General features: G+C 34.1%; 1 protein-coding gene across 5 annotated transcripts in view; it reads left to right on the top strand.

Moving 5' to 3' along the window:
* CCSER1 (coiled-coil serine rich protein 1) overlaps positions 1–26,917 on the top strand; it is a 617,512-nt gene that overhangs the window by 366,679 nt on the left and 223,916 nt on the right. For 4 of the 5 annotated variants that reach the window (XM_052681483.1, XM_052681485.1, XM_052681486.1 and 1 more), the window contains exon 9: positions 21,590–21,667. In XM_052681483.1, coding sequence (XP_052537443.1) covers positions 21,590–21,667 — 78 coding nt within the window. Of the gene's footprint in view, positions 1–3,593; positions 3,753–21,589; positions 21,668–26,917 lie in introns of those variants that run through there. The other variant, XM_052681487.1, reaches the window with a different exon arrangement.

Genomic DNA, 26,917 nt, shown 5'->3' with positions numbered 1-26,917 from the left:
GTTGGCAGCTTACTTTGTCATTTGTTAGATCATATCGTGCATTTGATTGAAAGAAGATTTATATACTGCAATGGAAATACAAGAGTGCAACAAAGGTCAGTGTTACCTAAGTTGCATGTCTCCCTTTGATTAATGATATGACTTCCTTCAACAAATAAGCAAAAGAACAAGTGAAAAAACAAAAAGGTTAACAATAGGATGTGCATCACACATGCACAACTCCCTCTACCTTTGAGTAGAAATTTGAAAAACCAAGCAACCGTGTTCATAGTGTAAAAATGACCAAAAAAAAAAGAATAAAATTATTTTGAAGACTTATTCATGTTCTTTTTTGGTTTGTGGTAGCTGAAGAACACAATAGCAGCTATGAGTGGGCAATCTCAAAATCAACCACAATGAGATGCCCCTTAAGGAAGATTTGATAAAAAAAAGCAATTGTTCTTGAATCCTAGGGCAAATATCTGTTTGTACAGTCATCTGTTGGAGATGATTATTACTGTCCTTTTCACTCCAACTGCTCTGAATAGTTCAATATTTTTGTCACCTAGAGGAATCAGAAATGCATTAAAATACATTTAAGCTTTGTTTGGAAACTTAGGTAGGAAATGACTTTGTATGAATTGTAGGCACTTGCATCAACTTAAAGGTATGTTTAAGTTGTCCTGAAAGATTTTATTCAGTCAGAATATGTTTTGACAAAAGACAAAAGCCTAAATACAGTGAGAGATTTGTACTGGAAAAGATTAACTGGACGTTCATTTTTGCAGACTCTTCTGATGATGCAATATTATATGCATATATCCACCCAGGTACTGGGAGAGATGAACAAGAATGAAAGGATAAAGGCATTTATGTTCTTTTGTATCTCTCATTTTCTATGGACATCAAAAGTAGCTTTCCCTGTCAAAGTTGCATTATTATATTTATGAATTTGGTAGTCAATATTGCTGTCAAGAAAAGAAAGCTGTATGTTTTCTCTTGGGATAGAGGCTGTTAAAACACTAAGAACAAGATGCAGTTTTATAGTTAATAAACAGAACTATATACAGAACGTGTTGTAATGAGTACCTAGAGAGTTATAAAGCTAGCTTAGGAAGGAGAGATGTGCAACATGTTGTCACTGGGCTTTAAATCAATACATCACTTTTTCATCTTTAGAAGGCTCTACATTTTATTTAACACAAACTTCTTTTCTTTTTTTTTTTTTTTTTTTTTTTTTTTTTTTTTTTTTTTTTTTTTTTTTTTTTTTAGCATAGTTGAACATAGCATGTCACTCTGGCCATTATTTCAAAAAATACCTTTAAAAATAATCAAACTCCAATTAAACTGCTCTGAACCTTCATCATTAGGACTGAAAGCTCAGCAGTCCTAGTTTTTTTGTGTGCAGTCCTATAAGGGTTTGATACTTTTCCACAGATGTCTTCTAGAACTGAAAGTGAAGTTTTATTTCCCTATTGTCAGGATATTTAGATTTTAAATAATTTAATGCTACTTTTTGCGTAGTAGATAATACTTAGAACAAATGTTTTCTGGTTGTTGTTGCTAGTGTTTTCGGAAGAGCTTAGCTGAACTCAAATAGGACTGGAGAGACCTAATGGTGTACTGAGTCTCTTCTGTAAGGCTATCTGCTGCACAACAGATTTTTATTTTATTTTATTTTTTAATGAGCTTTAGAACATGCCCGGTTTTTGAATCTGAGCAGATGAAAATTCATGAGAGTACCTCCAGGTCAGCAATTTATGGCTAGTGGTTTGAAGCACTTTTGATTTCACTTTTACGACTAAATTAACACACTGGTAACTTTAAGTTAAAATTATCCTGAAGGTCTCAAAGAGGAAAATACCTAGACTCAAGCTTGTCTTGTTTCAGGACAGAAATTGGGTTAAATTCGTAATCAGAGTCAAGGAAATACACTATTATGTGTTTAAAGTTCTTTGAAAATTTCAGAGGTAACTTCAATATCACTGTATTTTTTCTTCTCATTTTGAACTTTTTTTTAAATTTTATTTTAAAACCTGACAAAAGAAAAACAATATTAAGATACCAAGATTTGTTACTATGGGCAAGGCTCTACTCAGTTTATACTAGAACAGTAATTTGTAGCTTGGTAACTTGTCTTTGTTGGTTATATCTTGGATACTATCCAGTACAGATTTGTGAGCATCAATAGGAATGAATCTGAACATGACAGATGTTCTGATGATCCAGTACACACCCTGTGCATTGTCATGGGATTTTACTCCAAAGTCTCATCCTCTGGATTAGACCCTCCTTAGGAGTTGAAGCATTGAGTATATTTCCAAAAACACTTTTTCATTCACTTTGATCTGAGAGGCCGTTAATTGGTATGAATTAAACTGGACATTTTAACCTCATTGACAATATTCATTTAATTGCCAATTTTCATTTCTGAAACGTGTCTGAACTTAAATGTCAATATGAACACATTTCTAGACTGTTGGAGGTTTTAGTGACTTGTTCCGTGGCCTAAATGGCTTGCATATGTGTCATGGAATTAAATGGAAATAGACTTCTCCTTACACTTATGTGCAGATTCTACAGTTTTTGTAAAAGATCAAAAGATAATGATCTCTCTTCCTCATCTTGGAGCTATAATATGTATTGGATGTAGTCAAATGCTACTTAGAGGAGCAGATATATAGTTTCACATGTGCTTGTATTTCGTTTTTAAGGTGATCTGAACTTGATTGTTTGCTTAACTTAAACTCATGATGTATAATTTTAGTAAGCACTAAAATATTCTTCAAATATTGGAGAAATAAAGGCTATCAGGTGCTCTGTTGGCCTTTTGAAGTTTTTTTATTTCCTAACAAGGTGACTGAAATTAATTTCATGTTTTGCTGTTTTTCAGTGACTGTAAATGACTGCTAGATGAAATCCTTCCTTGCAACATCTGTTCAGTTTATAAAAATCCTGTTAGTCATGTTATCCTGGCATTTATGCTATTGTGATTTCATTGGTGTAGATCTAAAGGGAGAATGAGACCTTAAGTGCAGGGTGATAACATAAAATTTTGTTAATCAATGAACTAGCAAGGAATTTATGCAATTCTTTTTTAATTATCTCTGAATGATTCATCATATTAAAAACCTCTGTAGTTCTACAATTTCAAGCAAGCAAATTCCAGAAATCAATGACAAAATTTCAATGTTTGATTAAGGAAGCTTTGTCACATGTAATTACAGATACTAAGAGGACAAATCTGCTGTCAAAAAGGTTTAAGCTGCTATTTTGTGATGATGATTGGACTCTACTCTAATTTAAACTCCATTGCCTTCAAATGGCTCTGCCTTTTATCTCTATCAATGTTGTTAATCATTGCACATTTCCTCTGTATACATGAATTAAATAAATCTTCTGTATCTTTATGATGTTTATGTGTCAAAAGTTCAGAGCCCAAATCTGATTTCTGTGGTCATACTGAATAATGCTTAATTCCAAGAGTGATGCTGTGTATAGAATAAGTTGCTAATCAGCATAAATTTGGGAATGTGTGTGTTTTGAAATGTTAAGCTGAAATAAGAATAATATTCAAAAAGCTTGAATAACTGAGAATTTCTTGATTTTTGTAGGGACTGCTTCTATTAGGCAGTGAGACATCCACATACAAACATCTATCTTCAGTCTTTGAGTTGCAAAGTGAAAAAAGTCCTTAAGACATGGACATATTGGAAAAAATCCACTGTAGTGTCACCAACATGGTCAAGATATTGCAGCACCTATCCTTTGAAGAGCGGTTGAGTGAATTGGAACTGTTCGGTCTTGAGGAGACCAAGGAGAGTTCTCATCAACGTATAGAAATACCTGCTGGGTAGATGCAAAGAAGACAGAGGCATTCTCTTCTTAGTTCTCCCTGCAAGAGCAGGAGTTTGGACCAGAGGTGCCTTCCTACCCCAATCATTCTGTGATAAAACACAGTTTTAGAGAATTCACTGAGCTCTTCAAACCTCTAATAAGCTTTTATTCATTAAAAACTGCTGGAAATTGGGCATCAGGTGGCATGGTTTATTCCATTTGTGCATCTTTTACTCAATTTGCAGGCAACTAAAGAGCTGTGTCGGGAATTTGTCTCTTAATGAATCATTTGCTGCTCTGAAATGAGAAGTTGTTCTCTAGAATTTCTAGTTGAAATTAGAAATCTTCAGTTATGCAGAAAGTGAAATAAATCATTTGTGTCTTTGGAGACAATTGTTTTTTTGTTACCAAATGCTGCATACCACTGAAAGAGCCAGATACACTTTTACATTGCTTACTGATAATCTCACTGATAATCTTTGGAAGACATTGTGTTTTGGAAAAAGCTTCGCAACACAGTTGCATGTGCTTTGAAAACGCTGAAATAATTATGATGTTCATTTATTTGGAGTACTATTATACAAATTCATATTAGCCTTTATAAAGTCAAAGCAGTTTCAATCTTCATACTGCCCTATTGCTAAGAAATTGTTATTTTTCACATTGCAAATGTGCTTGTGTACTTGTGAATTATTTCTCTTATGAAAGATTCAAGAAAATTGAAACTTTTCTCCTTATCCCCGTGTGTTGCATGCCTTTTACTCAATGGTGTGTTTTCTTAATATTTCATTTTCCTTGAAGTTTGCTGCTTGGAAAGTATTTAAATAATGTGATATTATGCTGAAAAAACAGATCTTGAAAGAAATCAAGTTTTCCAGCTTTATGGCAGGGGTTTTAGCACAAGTTGCCTCTGCATCTGGACCACTGGAAAGGGAAAAGGTATTCTTCCTTTACAAACAGAGAAGAGAAATTCAGTGAAATTGCAGTGTTTTTATACAGCTGACTAGGGATGAATGAGTAGCTGAAAAGCGTAGTTCTGTGTTGGAATTTGCTTAAGCCAGGCAAGCATAATGGATAAAATCTTAAATGAATTCTGGATTGTTATAGGATTTTCTAAAATTATTATTTTTGGATGCTATACAAAATTATTAATTGTCTGCTCACAAACAAGAAATTTGGTTACAGAAGCATTATTACATGATAGTGCTTTTCTCAATACCATCTTTTGAAGGTCTTGTTTCAAAAAGCCATTCACTGAAAAGAAACGACATGAATAAAACTGTGAACAAACTATATTTTATGGAAAGGTTGAAAAAGCTGTCTGTGTGATGTGAAATAAATGACGTTAAGTAGTATCACAAGCAGGAAATGTATCATTTTTTAACTGGCATAATGTGGGAATTTTTTAGTGATAATTGATATTAGATGTGTACAGTGGTAGAGAATTACTGCAAAATGAGTTAGTAAGATTGAAAATTGTCTCCCATTAAGGGAGGTTTTCAATTTAGCCAATGGTTACTAAACAGGCAACTATCCTCATGCTGTTCCAGCGTTTAAATCAATGTGTAAAACACAAGAGTCTTATTTTTAAGTTAATCTCACAAATGTTTGCTTTAAGATTACAAATCCATTTCTTTTTCTTGATTAGACTGGAAAAGCAACATATTTTCAAGTCTTTGAATGGAACATTTCATCATTAAGGAACATTATTAAAATGTACTCACATCTGTAGATTACTGGACATGGTTTTAACCAAGCCAAAGAAGTTGAAGGTGGATCAGTGTGGATCTAAAATATAACGAGCACATGAGACTACCTTTGTCTTCATGAATTGAAGAGATCTGCTCCTATTCCTCTGTGAATTAGTTCCATGAAATTCAAACTGGTGTACCTTATATCCTTTGAGAGGTATTTTGTTATACAGAGAGTATGTTGCTTTGAAACTTTGTTATGCTCCTATAGTTTGTTTTCTCCACAAAACTATTAAACTTAATTTTATGTATTAGGACTTCTAATAGGGTTCCAAGTACTGCCATTCAAAAGCTCTTATGCCAGCAGAGTTTGCTCTTCGAGCAGAATGGTGCTTGCAGCAGAGCTTTTGTTTCACTGTGCATGTTCAGAAATATCTAAAGGGTAACTCTTGAAAGGTGGATCTTCCCAAACACAGCTGACTTAAACTTAAAGCAGCAAACTTAATATGTGATGTAAAAATAACCATTGTTGCTTTAGGTTTTGTGTAAGCATAATCTGCAGAAGTGCCCATTCTGCCAGCAGGGATGGTCTGCTTGTCTCATGATGGTATGAGTTTGTACCAATGCTAACTACTCAAACTAACAAGTTGGCTTTTTTTAAATCAGGGTCAATCCAGTCATAGCAAAGGTCATGAAGTGGGTCTGTCTGCTTCAGTAAGAGTTTGCTTTCATAAAAACATAGAACGGCTCAGGTTGGAAGGAACGTCAAGGATCTAACGTCAAGCTCTAACCCCTCCACCGCAGGCAGGGCCACCAACCTCTACATTTAATCCTAGACCCATCCAACCAGGCCTTGAAACCTCCAGAGATGGGGCATCCACAACCTTTCTGCGCAGCCTATTCTACCATCTCACCACTTTCATAGTGAAGAACATCCCCCTGACATCCAACTCAAATCTTCCCTCCTTTCCTAACTAAAACACCATGTGGATGAGGAAATGGGTAGGTTAGTTGCTACTTGAAAAACTGCTGAACTCTTAGCCTTGAAGGTCTTTTATCTTCCATGTTCCCAAGCCCTTAGACTGCAAGTGGGATTTCAGAGAGAGCCGTTAACTAGAATGAAAACAGAAAGAACTAGACTGATTTTAAATTTATTCTTTGCCTAATGATTTTACTGTTTTTCTGGGTGTTGAAAGAAGTTTCCCTGTTGCAAGAAATGTCTGAAAATAGCAGACAGTACAGACTGTTTATAGGATTTAAATTCTTTCAGTGGCGATTTTCTTCTAATTCAAATAGGAGGAACATAGTTGGAGCAGTGGGAAAATTATATTTTTAAGGACAATTTCGTAGTAAAGTATCATAGTGATTTGTTAGACTGGAATTTTGCGGGCACTTGATCTAAGTCACTGTTGGCAGAGTAACAAAATTCTGACTGCATTATTTGGCAGGCAAAGAAGGAATTCTGTCAAGTATTTTTTGTTTGAATGTAATTACCATAGATCTATATGTTGTGGTTTGTTAAGGTGTATCTTTCCTTTTTTTTTCTTTCTCTTTTTTTTTTTTTTTTTTTTTTTTTTTTTTTAATATTTCCTTCCTGTCTGGGTTTTAACTAGTGTCTGGATGAATGAAAGACTGTAATCAGTTGCAAATATTGTAGAAGTTAGAGCAAACATCTTGCATTCACATAGTACTTTACTATTACTCTGAAATTATAGTGTGTGATTGAAATTACACAGATATGTTTATGTAAACATATGGCTTACATTAACTTTTATTCAAGTGTTTAGATGAATTTCACTTTGTAATTTTGTTATTGGAGATCAAGCCAAGTACTCAGCACAGGGTTTCACTTCAAAGATCCTTTAAACAATTATTTAGAATGCTAGAAACTCTTACACCGAGATTTAGTGCTTTTGATTTTTTTGTTTGTTTGTTTTTTCCCCAAGTCTGAAAAAATTTTTGAACGTTGTTGTAGAAATCATAAATTTGTTTTATCAAGTCATCTCCTGTTTTTAAGCATAAATATAAATCATTTTTTATAAATATAAACATGGAAGGGTATCAAAGAAAATGTAGTTAAAAGCAACAGATTTTGTACTTGCTTTCATCCTTCACTACATCTTCACTATTTTTAGTCACAAAAATAATAGTAATCAGCTTTCAAACAGAATAGCTTTCACAAATCAATGAACCGTTGATGAAATTACCAACAATAAGATTAAGGATTGAAATATGATAGGAAAGGAGGGTGCTGATGAAAATGAAGGTAGAGAAATAAAAATGGGAATCCATTTTATCTATGTATTTAAAATCTGTGGGAATTATTGGTTGTTAAAGTTGGAGAGCTTTTCATTATTTGTCAAAATAAGGAGAATTTTGTTGATCAAAAGACATAAAACACCAAAAATAGTAGAAGCATGATCTTTTTAATTTTTTCTGTGGTAGGAATATTTATATTTTCTAGTAAGGAAAGCTGCACTAACAGAATAAATCTACAAAATCCTTAATGTAATAAAATAAAATTTTCTATAGCTTCCTGCCTTTATGTAGGTTCTGTGCTAAAAACATTGATAAGGGGGTCAAGCGTACCTCTGTTCTGGAGATTTACTCCTTAAGGCACAGCCTTTTATTGGAATCTTGCAGCCCATGACCAGAAGATTGTGGTAATGCAAAGCTTCTATGTTTTGCTGATGTTCTCTGTGTGTTCTGGCTTTTATAGAAGTTTGCTGATTGAGTTGCAACTTAAAAAATTGAAAGAGCTATTATAGAATACCAGAGCATCTTAGTGTCAGTGAAAATCAGCTTTCTAGTTTACTGGAGGTACATAAATAGGAGTCATTGATGACTCTTTCTAGCTGGAATTTTTGTTTTATGTATCTTCAAACAATCAGACCTATAGCTTACTCTTTTTAAAAACATTGGACTGCTGATAAACAAAATATTCAGCTAGGTAATGTATCAAACTACTGATATCAATATCAGTACTCTGACTTTTTACAGGTAGTTTCTAGATCTGTAGCCTGAAATTTGAAATTAGTTACATTAGTTTTCATACTTGTTGAATCTGATACGTAGTCGATATTCTAAGTTTTTTTTCTCTTCTTTATTAATCTCTCAAAACATTCCCATATTCCTTAATCATTCATAAACTGTTATTTCTTTCTGTTATTATACATTGCCCCTGTCAAGAGCAGTATAATGCTTTAACCATTGTTGGAGGGAATTGTCATATAAGATTGATAGCTGTAAAGGACTTTTTTTGGTGTTTGTTTTTCTTCCTCTTGTTATTCATCTCTGTGTACCGTATCTGTTTGGACAAAACATCTGCTAAAATTGCTGCATAACAACAAAAAACTGAAGACTTCTTCTACTTCTGGCTTTCTCACAAGTGGAGAAACTCCATTGCACATAATGAAGGATAAAATATAGGAGTAATCTAATAACACATTAGACCATAAGGCTTCAGATATATGTATTCATTAAAGGCTAGAAGTAGTTCTTTTATTCTCTGTAATATACATTTTGTCTGAATGCTTGGGCTCTTTAAGGACCCGAAGTTTAAATGAATATATACGCACCAAGTAAAATGTGGGGAAATTTGCAACCTTTTTGTTACATATTTTCTAACTGCATTTAGTAACATGAAATATCAGTTATTCTCTAAGGTATTATGTATTTGTAGATCGTAAAGTTTTAGCTTAAATTAAACATCGCAGCTGGTTGCTTTAATTTAATGCATTATAGCACAAATGTTTCAACAGCTTGACTAAAATGAACCATACTGCAAATTCAAAGGAAGAGCGAGGGTCAATGCACATGAGCCTAGTGATTTGCAAACTTTTTTATTATTATTATTATTCAGATATATTAAATTTATTTTGTAGAACTTAGCTTAGTGCAATGGAATTTGACAGAACAGTACAATTTAGCAAAATATCTTGAACAGTTTTTATTTAAAACAATGTGGTATGCTGTAAAAGTTCAAAATAGTATAGCTGTCTCAAATTTTCAGAAGGAAAGAAAAAACTGAATGCCTTCTGAATAACCAGATCTTTTGAATTCTTTTATATGCATAAATTACGTGATTACATAAAGTATACATTACAAAAATTATTTATTTTTATGTAATATGTATCAGTAATTCATTTATCCTATTAAATATTATTGCTTCTTAGGGACATTTTAGTCAGTATGGCTGCTATCTCATCTATATTGGGGGGTTCCTTAGACAAACAAGTGAAATTTAGGCATCTAGACTTCGTCTGTTTCTAGTTGTCTAAGAAAATGCATCATTTCATATTCAAGAAGATCTTCAGTTCAAAGCAGCTACCGTTTCTACCCACCTATTCAATTTAAGTATAGTGTTGTACATTAACTTTGAAAATGGGTAATGGAATTTTGTGAAGACACTTTTTCCTGTATGTACCCCAAATTCTTGTAGATGAACACTTCGCTATAACTGTACTAGGTATACATACTTCAATACGGAGCTGAACAACATGGCCCAGCACTTTTAACTCAGTTAAGAAGCAAGTAATTCTAACTTGGATGTGCTTTATGAGTTTTATTTGATTCATACCTATGATAATGCAGAAAAATAAGCTTTATGGAGTCTTTAAATTGAAGATATACTAGCAGAAATTTGATGCTTCACTTCACTTTTTTGTATTGCTTTGTTTGATTACTACGTTGCTTACCTTAGTAAAAAATGGGAGCTGGCACTGGTGTAGCAGAATTACTGCATATATGAATGCAGACCACCAAACCAGGATGAAGAGGTAGATGAAATACTGCATAAGCAGCGGAGAGAAGTCTTGCAATTGCTAACCCCTTGTTCTTGCAAGGAACTTCAACTTAGCAGATGTCTGCTGGAAATATAATACAGCGAAGAGTAAGCACTCCAGGGAGTTTGTAGTTTGTGTTGAAGAAAACTTCCTGACACAGCTGGTGAGTGAGCCAACTAGAGAAGGCACCCATCAGGGAAACACTTGTGGGTGATGTAAGGGTTGGAGGTCATTTTGGGCGCAGAAGGATAAAAAGCTGACTGAGTGTCTGGGCCCAAAAAGTTGTGGTGAATGGAGTTAAATCCATCAGAAGCCAGTCATGAGTGGTGTGCCTCAGGAATCCGTATTAGAGATATGCTTCTAATATCTTTTATCTCTTTAATATATCTTTAATATATTTATCAGTGTTTTGGATGAGGGGATCGTGTGCACCTTGAGAAGGTGTGCAGATAATCCCAAGCAGTCTTGATCTTGTCAAGGATGAGAAGGTTCCACAGTGGTGCCTGGATAGGCGTGTGTCACAAGGCTGTTCTTGTCCCATACAGTGCTACAGGTTTGAAGAAAAGGGGCTGCAATGCTCTCTGGTGGCCTGCATCTGAAATTTTGTGGCCATCAGGTCTAGGGGAGAGATCGTCCCGCTGTATTCAGCTCTGATGAGGCTGTACCTTGAGTACTTGTTCAGTTTTGGGCCTTTCACAATGAATAATACATTGAGGCACTGGAATGTGTCCAGTGAAAGGCAATGAAGCAAGTAGAGGGTCTGAAACACAAGTCTTAAGAAGAGTGCTTAGGGAACTGGGATTGTTCAGTTTGGAGAACAGGAAAATCAGGGGAGACCTTATAGCTCTTTACAAGTCCCTGAAATGAAGTTATAGCAAGGTGGGGACAGCCTCTTCTCTTCTCCCAAGCAACAAGTGTTAGGACAAGAAGAAAAGGCTTCAAGTTGTGCCAGGGCAGATTTAAACTAGGTATTACGAACAGTTTCTTCACTGAAAACATTGTGGAGCAGTGAAACAGGCAGCCCAGGGAAGTAGGTGAGTCATACCAGGAGGTGATTCAAAGATATATAGGCATGGTGAATAGGGAAATGGTTCAGTGATAGACTTGACAGTGCTAGATTAACAGTTGGTCTTGATATTAAAGGTCTTTTCCTACCTAAGTCATTCTATGATTTTCTGATGGTATGTTCAGTTGTAGGAGCTATTGGGAATAGGTGAACGGTTGGACTGGATGATCTTTTAGGTCTTTTCCAACCTTGGTGATTCTATGATTCTATGATTCTAAACAAATATATCTGCTCACTTAATTTCTTATATGGCTCTTGGTATTTCCAGATACTTATTTTATGAATTATTTTTGTTTTTATTATCATAACTTAAAAACTACTTTTTCCTTTGCTAATTCTACACTTGATTTCCACTTGCCTGTTTTTTTGCCCTTCTGAAACAAAGTAGATTTTTAATACTAAATTAATATTCTAAGGCAGTACTGCATTAAATCATTTACGTTCTACCATTTTAATTATGGAGAATTTAGTTGAAAGTTACTGTGTTAATGAGAAATAAAAGCTCCATTCCATAAATTTAAGTAAAACCTGATTCAATTTAGTTTGTAAAAGAAACGTTATATATCTGTAATAATACTTGGTAAATATTTGCATACATAAAAATAAACAGACATGTTATTGGAATTGTTTTTTTTTTTTTAACAAAGCACCTGTTCTTATATCTCCATAATACAGTTTTCATAGTATTTTCAAAAATATTATCCACTTCTCACAACTGAATTTCTTGCATACACGTTGATTTTTGCATTCCTTAACTTCTGCATTAATGCTTGAGGTTTTCATTTAATTTGTTTTTACTTGACAAGTTGACAGCAACAATTGTTTTTCACTGAGATTTAAAGCTTAATTCAGTTGATAATGGTATGTTCTCCTGCAAATATGTAAATGTTATTTTAATCTGCTGGTATAGAAAGTAAATTACTTAACTCCCATTTCTCCTCTGTTTTGGATTAAAAGCATTAATTTTAAAAGATTAATTCAAATAATCACATTTTGGAGACCAAGTGTTAGTTTGGTTTTCTTCTTTCCTTCCCTCATTAAAGTTAGACTTCCAGCTCCTTACCAAGAAAATGATGTGACACCCATAAATGCAATCAGAAATTGTATCTAAAAGTTAATACAAACCGTTGGTTGCTTACAACGTTTAAAATACTTGTTTGTTCATAGACTTAAAAACTTAGATCTACGTTATATAACAAATAAAATATAGGAAAAAAAAATAGGAAATATCTAAATTATAGTAGTACGTGAATAAATTGTGAAAATGCGATTACAAAATGGTCACTGAAATTGGAGGCTGAAAAATGAAGAACTCCTTTGGAAATCACTGTCATGAAGATGGACTTAATTTCTAGCAGCAATAGCACTTCCAGTGTCATGAACCTTCTTCCTACCTGTTCCCTCCCCATCCAAATCCTCAAAAGATAGAGGAATTAATCTACCAATGAGAGTTTAGTGCTTTTAGTTTAGCCATTCTTTGTTACACAATTTAGATATTATTTCTTCTTTTCAGCCAAAATGTATTTTTTTCTGAGCTAAATGTCATAAGATATCCTTGGAAGAGCATATTTAACCCATAGAAATTGTCACCTTCCTGCCAGATGTTGCTCCCAGAGTAATGAAGGCCCAAGAAATGAATGAATAAGTTTCATTTTATGTGGATAACTGTGTGGATAACACACAGGGGGGCAAAAAAATGAGAAATGGTAAGCTACTCTTCCATCTTGTTCTGTAACGTTACTGTGTCAAAACCTGACAAATATTTTTGATAATACAGACTGCTTTGGATTGCTTTCACATTGTGAAAGCAAACACTGAGATATTGATGCCTAATTCAAACTATTCTGCTGTGGCACATGCAGCAGAAATGATCAGTCAAGGCCCAAACCAGTGACTGAGCACTTGCTGGAATGCAGGGCCAACCCAGGGCAGCTCAGGTGCATGCAATGTATCTGAGTGAGCAGAAGGGGTGGAGCCAGAACCCACCCCTTCCCAGACCTCATTTAAGGGTTGGCAGTGGAGTTAAGGATTTCTTGCTAGAGATCTCTGCCTATCTGAGGTTTTCTGAAGGTAAGCAACTTATAGCCTAAAGCTGTGAAGTATTTTTCATAAGCCTTGAATAGATATGAATAAAAGTCTACTCAGAGGGTTGTAATCAGTGGTATAGTCTATTTGAAAGCATGTAACTAGTGGTATTTCCAGGGGGTTGAGTGATGGTACTGAGTCCAGTGTTGTTGAGTTAATTCATGGATTAACTAGATAAAAGGACAGCAAGTTTGCTGATGATTCAAAACTAAGAGGAGCAGCTCATACTTCAGAGGGTTGTGCTGTTACTGAGAAAGATTTTGATGAGAGCAATGAGCAGGGAGAAACCTGCTGTAATTCAACAAAGGCAGAGTCCTGCATCTGGGAAAGAACAGCATTTCTGTTGCTCTGATAAGTTCTTATTGCTAATTGTAAATTCAAAAAAATATACTGGGGATGATAGGAACGTGATTATTTCCAGAGCGTGCACGTCAACGTGCATGTTTAATAGTCAACCTATGGGTGCAGGACAAAATTATGTTATGTTGCAGTGATAAAGCCGAGCTTTTTGTGTTGCAAGTTCTATGCACAATGTTTGCTGAACTCTACAAACAATATTTTGAATAATTTGGGAGCACGAAGGATGTAACTCAAGAACGGGAAACTGTAGATTGTTTTTGTATTGTTGGATGTAATTACAGTGGGTCATGTTTTTCATAGCAATTAATAAAACCAAACCTTTATTTATCATAAGAGTTAGTACATATTTTGTTGATTTCCATGGTGTCACAAAGAACATGATTTATATGATTAATTATTTTTTTCCATTCATTTGACAAACATTGGTCTAACTTTTTTTTCTGTGCTGTAGTCACTGGAATTAATTGGAAATTGTGCTTTGATATGTTTATAGTATACCTTTTAATGCTGCAGTCTTGTATCACTTTTTTCAGGGCAGTGATCTGTTAGATCTGTAATTACTGCTGTGTGAGGTTTAAATAATGCCACAAGCTTTCAATATACATTAGTTGCCGTTTATAATATGCTGAGTGTCACTCATATTAATCGCATCACCCTCGTATCCCTACATGCACAGAGGGAAAAGAGACAGGAGAGTACCAGAAATGTTTGTGCAGTGTACTTAAAATCTCCATTTAGAGGTCTAAAGGACAAAGTGCCTAACACTCCACCTTTCAAAAGTTAAGAAAATAACTTCCCCAAGTAGTGCTTCATATCAAATGTGTTGCAGAATCATCTGTTAGTTAATGCTCTGGAGTTTTCATAGTGATGTTAATTTGTATTGTTTGTTTAGCTAGAGAATTTTTCTTGAATGTATACTGCTAGCCGTGTGATATTCTCTTTTTATACTTATGCAGAACTTTTTTGGATTGGTTAGCATTTGACATGTACGTAGTAGTCTAAGAACAACAAACACACAAGGTTGAAAGCTGTGTGCTTTGTGTGTCAGCAGAACCGTGAGTGGAGAGCATGCCATCCAAAAGCTATGTTGTGGCAGTACATCTTAATGAAAACGTGGAGGAATAATCTATCTAATCTGTTTTTACACTAATCAGTTTTTGTGTAAGGTTCCATTCTTGCTACACTGTAAGTAGGTTAGCCTGCTAATTCTGCTAAAGAAATACTTGTAACAAATATGTCTATATCCTAATGTATACTCAATCTGAAAGGAACTCAGTTTCAGTTGAAGTAGTTATCATGTTGTGAAATCTGTTTCTTTTTGCAGTTTATAAACTAGATAGAATAGATGTTGGGGAGCACTCTTTTCTGCCGCTTGTTATCGTTTTGCTTGCACTGCCTTCCTGCTGCTGTTGATTAAGTTTAATCTCATAGCACATCAGAATTAAAAAGCTTTGCATTTTTTGAGTCATTTGAAGAAAGCTTTTCTCCCCAGGCTCTGAGACAAACATAAGTTGCTGTTCACAGTGGTGTAAAGGCCTGAAGCAAGGGAATAAATTGCATGTAAATTGTAGATCTGACTGCACTCCTAATGCTTACAACAGTAGGCTGATTGGTTGTGTATGGGGAGGAAACACAAATGAAATAAAGCAGTAAAATAATCTGTACAAACTGTGAGAGAGATATTGAATCGTGAACATGAAGAGGTTTTAATACAAAAACTTTAATTGTGAATGTATATATTTTTAATGTGACAGTAAAGGTGGAACAGCTTTTAGTTAAAATATGTTTGTTAAAAAAAGTGATTTAAGATGCGTCAACTAGACAAAATAGTTTGCTTAAAGAGAAAAGCTGCAGCTGTATAGGTGAACTCATCCAAAAAAGGTGGTCTGCTCAAGGTAATTTTCACTTTGGAATTTGCAATTAAGCCAAGCACAAGTGGTTACTGAACTCTCACTGATACAGAATTGAGTAAGGAGATTTTGATAAAATCCTGTAATATTTTTCTGTTCAAAAGAGAAATGCTGTGGAAAAAAGTGTAGTTTCAAGATATATCATCCTATAACTCTTTAAATACAATTCTTTCTGTTATGTATATTCATATATACGCAACATATAATAATATATATTATCTGTCTATATAAAATAATTTGCTCTGTTCTTTGTCAAGTAGTAGTTTTGCAGCATATGCTTTGTAAGTTCCTATCCCAACTGATTGAATTAGCCCTAGACTCTTCTTAACATCCTGACTGAAATCCCATGTGTTTCAATTCAGAACGAGAATTTGGCTGCCAAACTTCCATTGGTAGAAAAAAGGTTTTGCTTCAGTATTCATTTAAGCTGAATAAATTTAAATCATAAATATTTTTTCACAGTTGAAGGATCTTGGCTAGTCAGTTTTTGTTTGTTTAGCCAGTACAGAGCATTTGTAATTTCAAACATTTGTTGAGAGCGTGGCACAAAAATAGACCTGGATAGTTTGTCATGTAAGATTTTAAGTACAGTTGGGTACAGATTCTTCTGTTGTGAAACAATGGCAAAAAATTATCAGCCATGAGGAGCTTCTAGTAGTACTTTATGCGATTTCACTGTATGTAGCATACAACAGGAAAAAAAGTGGAAACTGTAATAATAAAATGTAGCTTTTTTTAGTATCCAAGATAATTTTGGTATGTCCAAATCTTAAAATAATTTGTCAGTTTCTTCCAAGGCGTTTTCATGTCCTGTTGCCCCAGTCATGTCATTTTAAAGGAGGTTCTTGATGACTTCACAGTAATTTCCCATCAGATGAGTAGAGATATAAGTATGGCCACTGATCCATTTATGTTAGCCGTTGATCCTTATAATTTATAAGTCTTGCTTAGAGTACAAAGCTTGATGTCCCAGCTGTTTGTTTGGGCTCCTGCAGGAGCAGCACAGGTGGAGAATTTCTCAGTTCAAGAATGAATTCGTGTTATGAGGCAACTTCCCTGAATCATATAAGTCTGATGGCCCCTATAACTGCTTTGCATTACATGACTGTTGATGGCATGTGAGCACCCGCTTAAATGGGGAGCTGGAAAATAGGTAGCCTGTATACGAGGCAATCTAATCATTTGAGATCAGATCTATGCAGTCATAATCAGCATTTCTTGCTGGCTTGCATGACCACTTATAAAATTTTGGGTTTGAGAAGTATGTTTGGAGGAGGTAGGGGGAGAAGTGTTTTTGAAAAGCAGGTAATGATTCCCAAACGTACTTAGGTAGATTTTCTGAAACCTCTTCCCTTCCGATGTGCTGTTTTATCTGGTGTTCTGTCCTGTCATTATGAAACAGAAAAAATTTTATCAGCCAAAGATTTCCAGCTTAATATGACAAGCCTTATGGATAGCATAGTAAGAAGTAAAGTAATTGGTTGATAAAATGCCATGGCAGGGACAGGGTGTAGATAGATGAAAGGTGGAATGCTTGTTTCATGAGATGTTTGATATCTACCAGGAGACTGGCTTTCACTGTTGTATTCTGGAGTGGGCAAATGGTATAACTTGTGCTAGTCTAATGAGGAGCACAAATTTCATTGGAGGTACTGTGTTTTTTTTCTTCTGATAGCATTAACACATCTACGTAATATGTCCAAAAATTCTTAAGAAGCTTTTGCTGATAATTTTTAAATCACACATGTTTAGAGGATATATCTTATAAAAAGCACTTTTTCTTGTCTGTTTTTAACACAAATTTCACTCTTTACCATCATTGTGACTGTAGTAGTCTTCCTCATTTCTTGTCTTTCTGGGAGGAAACTCGGTTTGGTCAACAGCTTGGTGCTCTATTGTGACTTTAGCAATGCTGGTATTTTGTCTTTGTTTATATCCTTTCATCATCTTACAATTTTTTTTTAATATATAATGTTTTTATACACTTAAGATCAGCTTATGCCTGTTATTTTCCTTTTACAGCACTTCTCAGTAGCTTACTGCAAATATAATCGAAAAAGTATATAAGCACGTGGTCATGAGACTGATTTTTTTGTGATGATTGTTGCTGGCAGTGTTGCTGTGAGTTGCTATGTGACTTCAGGAGTGCCAACAGCTGCTCTTGTGTTAGTTTTTTGTTTTTTTTTTTATAATTAGGATTAACCTAGTGAATGAGAACTTTTTTTTGCCAGTAGTTCTGTCACAATACAAGTACATTCTTAAAGCTATTTATTTTATAAGAGGAAAAAACAGTGTGTAGGAGGGGTAAAAAAAAAAAAAAAAAGAAAAAAGTTTACGCTCTACTTGAAAGATTGATCTAGAAGTAGATTGTTTACCTGATCTAAAAGAATCTCAAAAATGAATGATTTGATCCCTGTTTAGTCTTCAAAGAGGTTCCTTTCACGAGACCATTATGAAGCACAGGGGGCTAGAGCATATGACATTAGAGGGTCAGAGGATATGTTTTGTTCATCTTTAAGAGAAGGATAGGGAAGGATCTTCAGTTCTCTTCTACCTTAAGTCTTGTGGAGAAGGTGAAGATATATTCTTCTGGATACATGCGATGGAAGGACAGAAAGCAAGAACCACGTAAGAAAAAGGGAGACATAAAGGAAATACCTTATACTTTGCTTTAGTTTCCTCAGAATGACTGCCTCTCAACGCGGACTTGTGAAACAACTTTTTGAAGCTTTTTGATAACTGGAAAAATGGTCACAGGGTGCAATGTATGCAGTTATGCTATGAGCACAGGGTCAGTTTTGGAAAAAGTGACTCATGATTCAGCTTCACTTGGAAGCTTCTGGAAGAGGATAATGTTTCAAAATGGCTGGAAAGTGTCAGGGGAGCTTTGGAACATGAAAAATGTTTTTAAAAAAATTAAACATTTATACCAATAATGATGTAAGCTTAAGGCTATTGTACAGAAATATTTCTAGACAGCTTATTTCTTTGTTGTGAGTTAATGTTAACGCATGCTTTCTGGCTTGTGAAGGTGATATTCTGTTTGGTTGATTTGCTCTATTTCAGAAAAAGACAGGCTTTTAGTTCCAAATGCATTTTTCTGGCATCCAGATTTCTGTCTTTACCATTTGTATTAACAAAAAGTTTATGGACTTCTTTTGAGGTAGTACAATAAGCCATTCCACTCGTGGCAATGCTCTTAGAGTGATGTCCATTCAAATAGCAAAGACTAAAGTAGCTGTGGGGACTTGCCCATGTAATACTGATTGCTAGTAAACATGTGCAAATTACAAAAGTAAAATGAGTTCTTTGCTGAATGTTGCATTAGTGATATTGAAAATTATTTGGGATAAGATGAAAATTATCTCCTGCAAGAAGTTTTTGTTCTTTATAGGGTATTATCTCTCTACACACAGTCTTTCTGATCTGTGTCTGTAATACTGTGCTGTGCCTAGATTTGAATAGTAAATCTGTGGCCAGAAGAAGCCAGTGCCATATATATCCAGTAAATATTGCAAAATACTCACGGTTGTTTATTATGTAGCAAAATAAAGCCTCTATAAATATTTTGCAGAGGCAGAGTAGGATTACTGTGTATTTACAGTGTGAAGATCTGCTGTACTTCTACAGAAATTGTTACACTGAAGTTTACTTGTGCTTTTTTTATGTATTATGCTATATCTGTAGTTTCATATTGCAGTGTAGCAAGGATTTTTTCCAGCATTTCATCAAATCAGCTCATTATCAAGTCTGTCTATTGATACAGTCAAGATAGCGTGAAGTTATATTTAAATTACCAACTAATCATTTTAAGAAGTGTTTTTATATTGCAAGTAACATCTTACAGTATACTTACGTCTAATACCTTGACTATTACTATTCAATTATTTCATAAACTAAGACATGCTTATTGGAGCAGCTACTTTACACTGGCAACAAGAACTCTAGAAATGTAGTTTTAAGTTAGTGAAACAACTAAAATCAAGTTGAATGGTTATTAAATATACATAATCTCTTCCAGTAGGATGCTGTTCTGTTTCAAACGAAGTTTTCTGCATTATAACACGGAAATATCATTTTAAGGTATCTGTAGGTGTTTGCCACATCACTGGAAGTAAATGGCATGTGCTATGTTCTTATCTTTAATAGTTTTAAAAATAATTCAGATCAACACACTTGAAAGTGTATCTTTTTGTAGAATACAGAGAGGATATTGCTTATTGTCAGTGCTCAAGTCTTTCACTTTGCTTCTGGTAAAGAAGAAAATGTGGAGTCAGAACTTGGGGTATTGTGTTGAAAACTGATCTTAGTGTGCATACACAGTTAAATGAGCAGCTCACAAAAGAAATGAATTTGGTTATTCTGACTGCCCTAGCTTTCCCAATTAATGGGTTACCTTATTGAAAATTTTGTTTGTGTATATGTTCTCCTAGTTCTTTCAAAATGTATATTGGTGGCTCCACTCAGAGTGAAAATGGTCATGTGCATAGTTGAGTACTGGATTGATCTGATCATGTTACTTGAATATTCTGTCTCTGTCAGTGTCTGGGTTGGTAACTGAAATTCAGAGCTTTTTAGCAGTTAAGCTTGCTTTTCTAAATGAGAAAGCACATCTAACAGTGTTAGTTTTCCAAAAATTCTGTTGGCAATGGACTAGTAAATTCAAACTTCAAGAAGGTGGACTTTTTCTGTCAGAAATGAGGAACATCTTACATCTGTAAATTTGGGAGCAGTGAACTGCTAGTTTGTTTGCTTGCCTTTTCTTTCCTTATTTGAAAGCTGAGTTGCCAGAGACAGGGCCGTTTTGGTGTCATTTTCCTGCTATTTAAAAGCTTCTGGTGAAAATTTACTCCATTTAGGGGTGTTCATCTTTCCTTGAAATTACTAACATTTAATTTCAGAAATATGCAGAATAGACATTTATGAATGAAAACAATCCAAATAATAGCTGACATTTCTGAAGTTTCTATACATTTATTGCAGTAAAACCAGAGTTTCATTCAATGTGAGATTCAATTAACCAAAAATTTCACTTTATGTAAATTCCATTTTGCTGTAATACATACTTGTCAGCAATATGAAAACACATTCTTGTTTTATTTTTTATGAGGAATTTTCATCTAAGATGAGTTAAGAGTTTTCTATGTATATAGCTGAAACATAAAACTAATTTGGTAAACAAGAAAACAGTTCAGTGTACCAAAGGATTCCCTTCCTGGAACTTCATCCTCTTGCGTCCCTTTTGCTGCCTTATCCAATGTATTTACAATTGATTGGTCAAAATACTTTACAGAAGAAAAAAATATATCTAAGGACTTGGTGAAAATCATTGCTAATCAGCAAAGAGTTTTAAATTAAGTCCTAAAGTGCTTTCTTGTGATGTATGGTTTCCTCAAAATGGCCAGATCTTTTCTTATGAGTCAGTCCTGAGGTTTCTTCATGAGACTTCAGAAATAGCTGAGGTGCAAAGTGAGAGTGATGTGAGAAGCAGAAATTGTGATCAAGAACTGTTTAGGCTTTGCTAATAAATTTGTATTGATCAAGAGGTATGTTGTACTAACCTTGTTTCATGGAGTTTGCATCTTTCTACATCAAGGCTTGCACCTGCTGTGGAAAAAGTTCCTTCCCAGCGCTGCAGTGACTGTCTTTGTGGACCCAACTCTCACATATAGTTGGGCTTTCCTGTCTATTTAAGAGAAAGTTGATATAAGGAAATAATAGTAAGGAAATAAACTTTTATGTGAGAATAGTGTAGTAGTAAAATCCTTTTCTGAACAGCTGGCTGTGCATGAGTTTTGTACGTACTTGTTTTTTTGTGCTGCAAAGCCCAGTGAGCAAAAAGATGACTTGCCTATGCTCTGTTATTTTGTTTTACAGGAAAAAGCTCAGTGTTTGCAGAAGGCTTTTGCTTCCCAGGCAGATAAATCCACACAGACAGAACTTTTTGGCCATGATGTAAGTACCTGCATTGAGTAGTACTGTTTTTTAATCATCTTTATGGGTGTTCAAAGTTCTATCAGCCTGTTTGCCTCTGCTGCTGTCATGTCCGTGCATTGATTTAATGGAATTTACTGGAACAACATTCATCCTGTGCTGTTAATTGATTCTCAAATGGCTTCTGCAACATGAGAATATAATTGCAACTACCTACTAGCATACCAATACTGTATTAATTTTATGCTTTGCAAACAGCTCATAATTAGTATAAGTGAATGTGGTGGGTATGTATTAGTAGATGGTAATTTTCTTCAGTATTGATGGTTATTTACATGTTTATTAACAAATTAATGACATTATTGCATTTATAATCACCATATGCTGTCTGAACATTATTTGCATTTTGGAAGATAATAGAATAAGTACACTTATGCTAAGTATTGTTAAAGCTCTTAAAGAACATCAGTCAAAATTCATCTTAGTGAATTGATTATTTTTTTTTTCTCTCTCATGAGGAACATAGTAGAAAATGGTTTTTGTCTGTTTTTTAAATTTTATAATAGATCTCTTTTTATTGACATATCAGTTGAACATAAGTGATAGATTTGCTTCCTTACGTGAGCTTTCTTAAATAATCTGAGATTAAGTATGCCACGATATTTAATGTTTAGGATGCTTTTCTGTTCTATCATTTGGGCTTAGCAAACACTGTTCAGCAAGCTCAGCCTGTGTTTCTGCATGCAGCTTCCAATTTATGAAGCATTATTGGAGCATTCAAGTTTTTGTCTTCCAGCATTTCAGATAGTCTTGGGAAGACAGGAATATACATGTTTTAAATTTTAAGAAAAGAAGTTCTTAAAGTCAACTACTTTTTAAGAAGTCTTTAAAATTGATTCAAACCAGGAGTATTTTTTTTATATTTAACAAGTTACTTAGGAAAAAAAAAAATTTTTTGTGTATTTCTTTTAACACAGGTTTTTTGTTTTCCATACAGTACTTTTTATGTAGGTCAAATTTGTCACTGTTTTAGTTGATGTTTATCTGTCTCCGCTGAATTCTTGGGCATCTGTTGCAGAATATGAGCCTGTATGCTCTGTAGTGTTTGTGAGATGGTAACAGTGCTTTTGGGCATGTTGAAACTGTGAGGTGTATTTACTGGTGGTGAAAATCGTATAATATTCAAAAATCTTACACTTACTATTTAATGGTACAATACTTTTTTTTTCTTTCTGATGGGACTAATTGTCCTTAATAAGTATGTGATTACCTAGAGCTTAGATTTTAAGTTTTCCATGAGAAATAAGAATAAACTTTTTGTAGGATACTTTTTTTAAACAGCTATGTTTTGTATGTATGGTTGTGCTTCCTGACCCAAACCAAGTCTGTGATATTTTATGTTGCTGCTGTTAACCATGCTCTTAATTGCATTTTTCAAACTTCTTGGTTAAAATGCCTCTATTGTGTTATGATTGAGATCATACATTTACTTACATGAAGTACTATAATGCAAGAGTGAAAGGAGATTTGAAATAGTTTTGCATGAAACAGCACATCCACCTATGATTTTACTTGTAAAAATTGTGTTACAAGGAGTAGATTACAGAGAAAGTTGAAGCAATCTGAAGGAAGAAGCTGTTGTTAATATGATAATCATGAAGGGAATTCAAGCCATGGAAGAATTAAGAAGAATGTGCAAATAAATAGTGTAACATTTTTCCTACTGCTAGTGTTTAAAAATTTTTGCTCATTCATTCATATTAGTTCATGTAGCTTGTCTTCAACGGATGGCTGTAACGGATGGCAGCCATCCGTTGAAGACAAGCTACATGAACTAATGAATGAACAACTAGTTCAGCTGTGTTCTCATTTTAGCCCCATGGCAGTTAAATTGATATTCTTTACTTGTAAATGAGATTTTTTCAATAGCAAAAGTTGTAACCCTGGCGAGTGATATCAGCACATCGTTTTATCCGGGATTTCTGTAAGTATATGTAACTGCAAAAATGTGTATGCTGTGCTAATGTGAAATTCCGCTAAGTAGTCCATCACAAAACAAGCAAGAGAATGCAAGATGCCATGTTCACCCCCCTTGGTCACATTCTGAGAATGACATATGTCGAATATTTAAGGTATCTACCTGAATGGCTAAGCAGAAAATTTAATTCCCTCCTCACTTCAGACTCACTACTGTAAAGAAGGAAAAAAAAAAAAGGAGAAAAAGTTGCCATTTTAATCATTCAAATATCTTCAAAAGCTAGCAATAGGCGGGTAAATGTGTTATCAGAAAATTGCTTATAATTATTTCACTCATATTTTAAGTAAAAAATGTACTTCTGACTGTAGTTTTTCTGCAGTCCTTAAGTTAGTGTTTCTGAGAAGAGTTTGTTTTGCTTTCTTTTCTTATTAATTTGTTTCCCTGTATAAACAGTTTTTGTGTTAGTTCTTGTTTTTTTTCCTGTGAACTCTGTTTCTGAGAGTAGTCTTAGATTTCAACAGAAGAATCTTTACTACCTTTTCTTCTAGTGTTTTATGATGCCTGATAAATTATTTCATTTTACATTTCTTGCTTAATTTGCAACATTAATTGTTTGACCCTTCCATCTGATGCAGTTACGTTAAATTAACATCAGTAATGTACATAGTTGCCAAATATGTTGTAGAGAAAAAGTATGTATACTTGTACAGCAAGAACGTAGAAGAGATATTGTCTGTGTCTATTGTTCGTAGTGTCATTTGTGGTGGGTTTTTTTTTTTTTTTTGGATGAAGAATGCTCTAAAGTGGAAGAGAGGGTGACAGAATGAGAACTGTTAAGCTGCAAAAGAAAGCAGTGCATTATTTTGCTTGACTTCCGGGTAATGTATTCTGTAGTTAAGAGAGATGAGTCTTAAATCTTTGAATTTATGCCTCTTTGTCATGAATAGTGGAACTACTTTTTTTGAAAGAAACGAAGAGTGAATCCTTGGGGTATACAGTAACCAACACAGAGGAAGAGAGGAACTAGTCTAGTTCTTGGAACTAGTTCTTGGAAGGGATGGGTGAATAATAAAGAATTGCAGTTTTTAAAGGGAAGTAATGTTTTCTGTCTGTCCAACTACTCTGAGAAAGTCATGAGAGTTTTACCTTTGATAAGTATCTGAGAGGTTACCAGAGTGGAAATGACTGAATTTTAACTTGGTGAATGTATAGCATAAGTGGAGTCAGATTCTGGCTTTCAAGGTAATCAGCTAAGTAGATGTTTTCTACTTAATAATGGAGTTAAAAAATGAAGTTTAAAGTTTTGATTAGGGAGACAAAAGCCTTTGAAGATGGCAAGTGCCAGTTTCATCAAGTGATTAACATTACCACTTTTGCTACTTGACTACTCCAAAAGTTAAGTATCAGGCCAACTGCTATGTGTCCTGAGTGAAGATGTTAAAAAGTAATCCAGGTTTCTTAGAAAGTTATTTACTACTGCAGAAAGTCGTGGTATCTCCACCTAAAATTACTGCCTTCAAATGTGTATTAAGAATCATGAACTTAAAAAGTAATTTGGGTTCTGGGACTGAAACTGGGAGTGGCAGTGCGGAAGTGAGACAGGCTTTCATAAACCATTTTATTTCCTATTCTGTAGTGGTGCTCAATTAGTATGAATAATCTTCAGTACTGATTTGTAGAATACAACATGGCTACTAGCTGCTGGTATAAACACAGTTCAGTTTAAGTAACTGTAGTAAAATGTGGATTGTATACAACAGCGGAGTTTACTTGTAGACTAAAATCAGTCTAATACTAGAGTGTCCATATCTTTTAAAAAATAATCTTTCTGTAAGACATATCTAATAGTTGTAGTGTCTTTCTTACCTTTTTAGTTCTCCCTCTAACTACTTATTCTGTATTTCTCTGTCATGTCATAAGCTTATTCTGTCTTCACATTTGCAGTCATGCTGTTATCTTTTGAAGTACAGCAAAATAGAAGGTAGTAGTGACAGCAAGTCGGGTCAGTACTCATACAGATTTTGTGTATCTCAGGGTAAGGAAGAAAGGGGAAAAGGTGGAGATGTGTAGTTATTATCATTTATTTGTCCTCATTATTTTATTTTATTTTTGAAGATAACACTTCGACAGTTTTATCTGCTTTAGTACCATCACTGCCTTCTTCTTGGATTACTCCATGAGTTTACTTATTCACTTAAGCATATGACTCCATCTTTTGAGACATTTTGTCTTTCTTTTGTTGTTTCCTTTAATTTCTGTGTAATGCTTTTTAATGAGCGTGACTTAACATAATTATTTTCTAACAGTATTTGACCACACCACAGTTGCCTTGTGTCTACTGCAAAGGTGCTGCCAGGCAGTGTATCACACCTATAAATATTAAATAAATAAGCATTTGTCCCTAAAATTAGTAGCGTATTCTTAGCATACATTCCCTTTTACATGTAGTACTAACAGATTATACTGTTCGTTTTTTTCTGTTTGTTTGTTTTTTGTTTTTTTAACCTTTTGAAATTTAAGAAGACATATTTGTCTCACTGAATTATACTTTACTGATTCTGTTTATGCTTGTTACTGAATACTTGGAGTATCTTGCCTGTAAGTCAAGAAATGTATTTGGGAATATCTCACCAGCACTGAAATCTTTTCATTTTGGTTCCTTTATGAATAATGAGTAGGCAAAATGAAAGGTAAAATTAGTAGAGAAAAGTTGATTTCAAAATTCAAAACATGAAAAGTAAATGAATTGAGTTTGTATTACATTGGATTCAACTTGACAGGAGTTCACCTACATAGATTTTTGTAATAGATTTTGAGCATGTTTCCATAACCTACACAAACACACACTCATACACATGAGTATCATATATATATATATATATAATATATATATATATTTATAATATTTATTTTATATATATATATATATGTATAATAAATATAGACTCAGTTTGAAGAAAAGACCAATAAGCAAACTTGAAAAATTAAATGTGGATAACTACTGTATTGTAAAGCAGTATAATTTAAACAACATATATTTTTTCGTGTACAGGTCTGTTTTATGAGTGCTTTTTAATGCTGCTTGATCTACTTCGTTTTATCTTAATGTGAAAATATTTTCAAGTTGTTTGCATTCTGCATGTAGCTTCCCTCTATTAGCATGACCTGTCTCATCTGGTGACTTTTTTCCTGTACAAAGATGGCATCTAATAAATTATTTTTTCTAACTAAAACTGCCATGCACAAGCTGAAGAGCTGTATTTTCATTTTTTGTATGTCATCACTTAATTCCA

Source organism: Tympanuchus pallidicinctus, unplaced genomic scaffold (assembly GCF_026119805.1).
Source record: "Tympanuchus pallidicinctus isolate F22 unplaced genomic scaffold, pur_lepc_1.0 scaffold2, whole genome shotgun sequence".
Taxonomy (NCBI): domain Eukaryota; kingdom Metazoa; phylum Chordata; class Aves; order Galliformes; family Phasianidae; genus Tympanuchus; species Tympanuchus pallidicinctus.
Note: the sequence above shows the minus strand (reverse complement) of the source record. Positions and strands in the feature narration are given on the sequence as shown.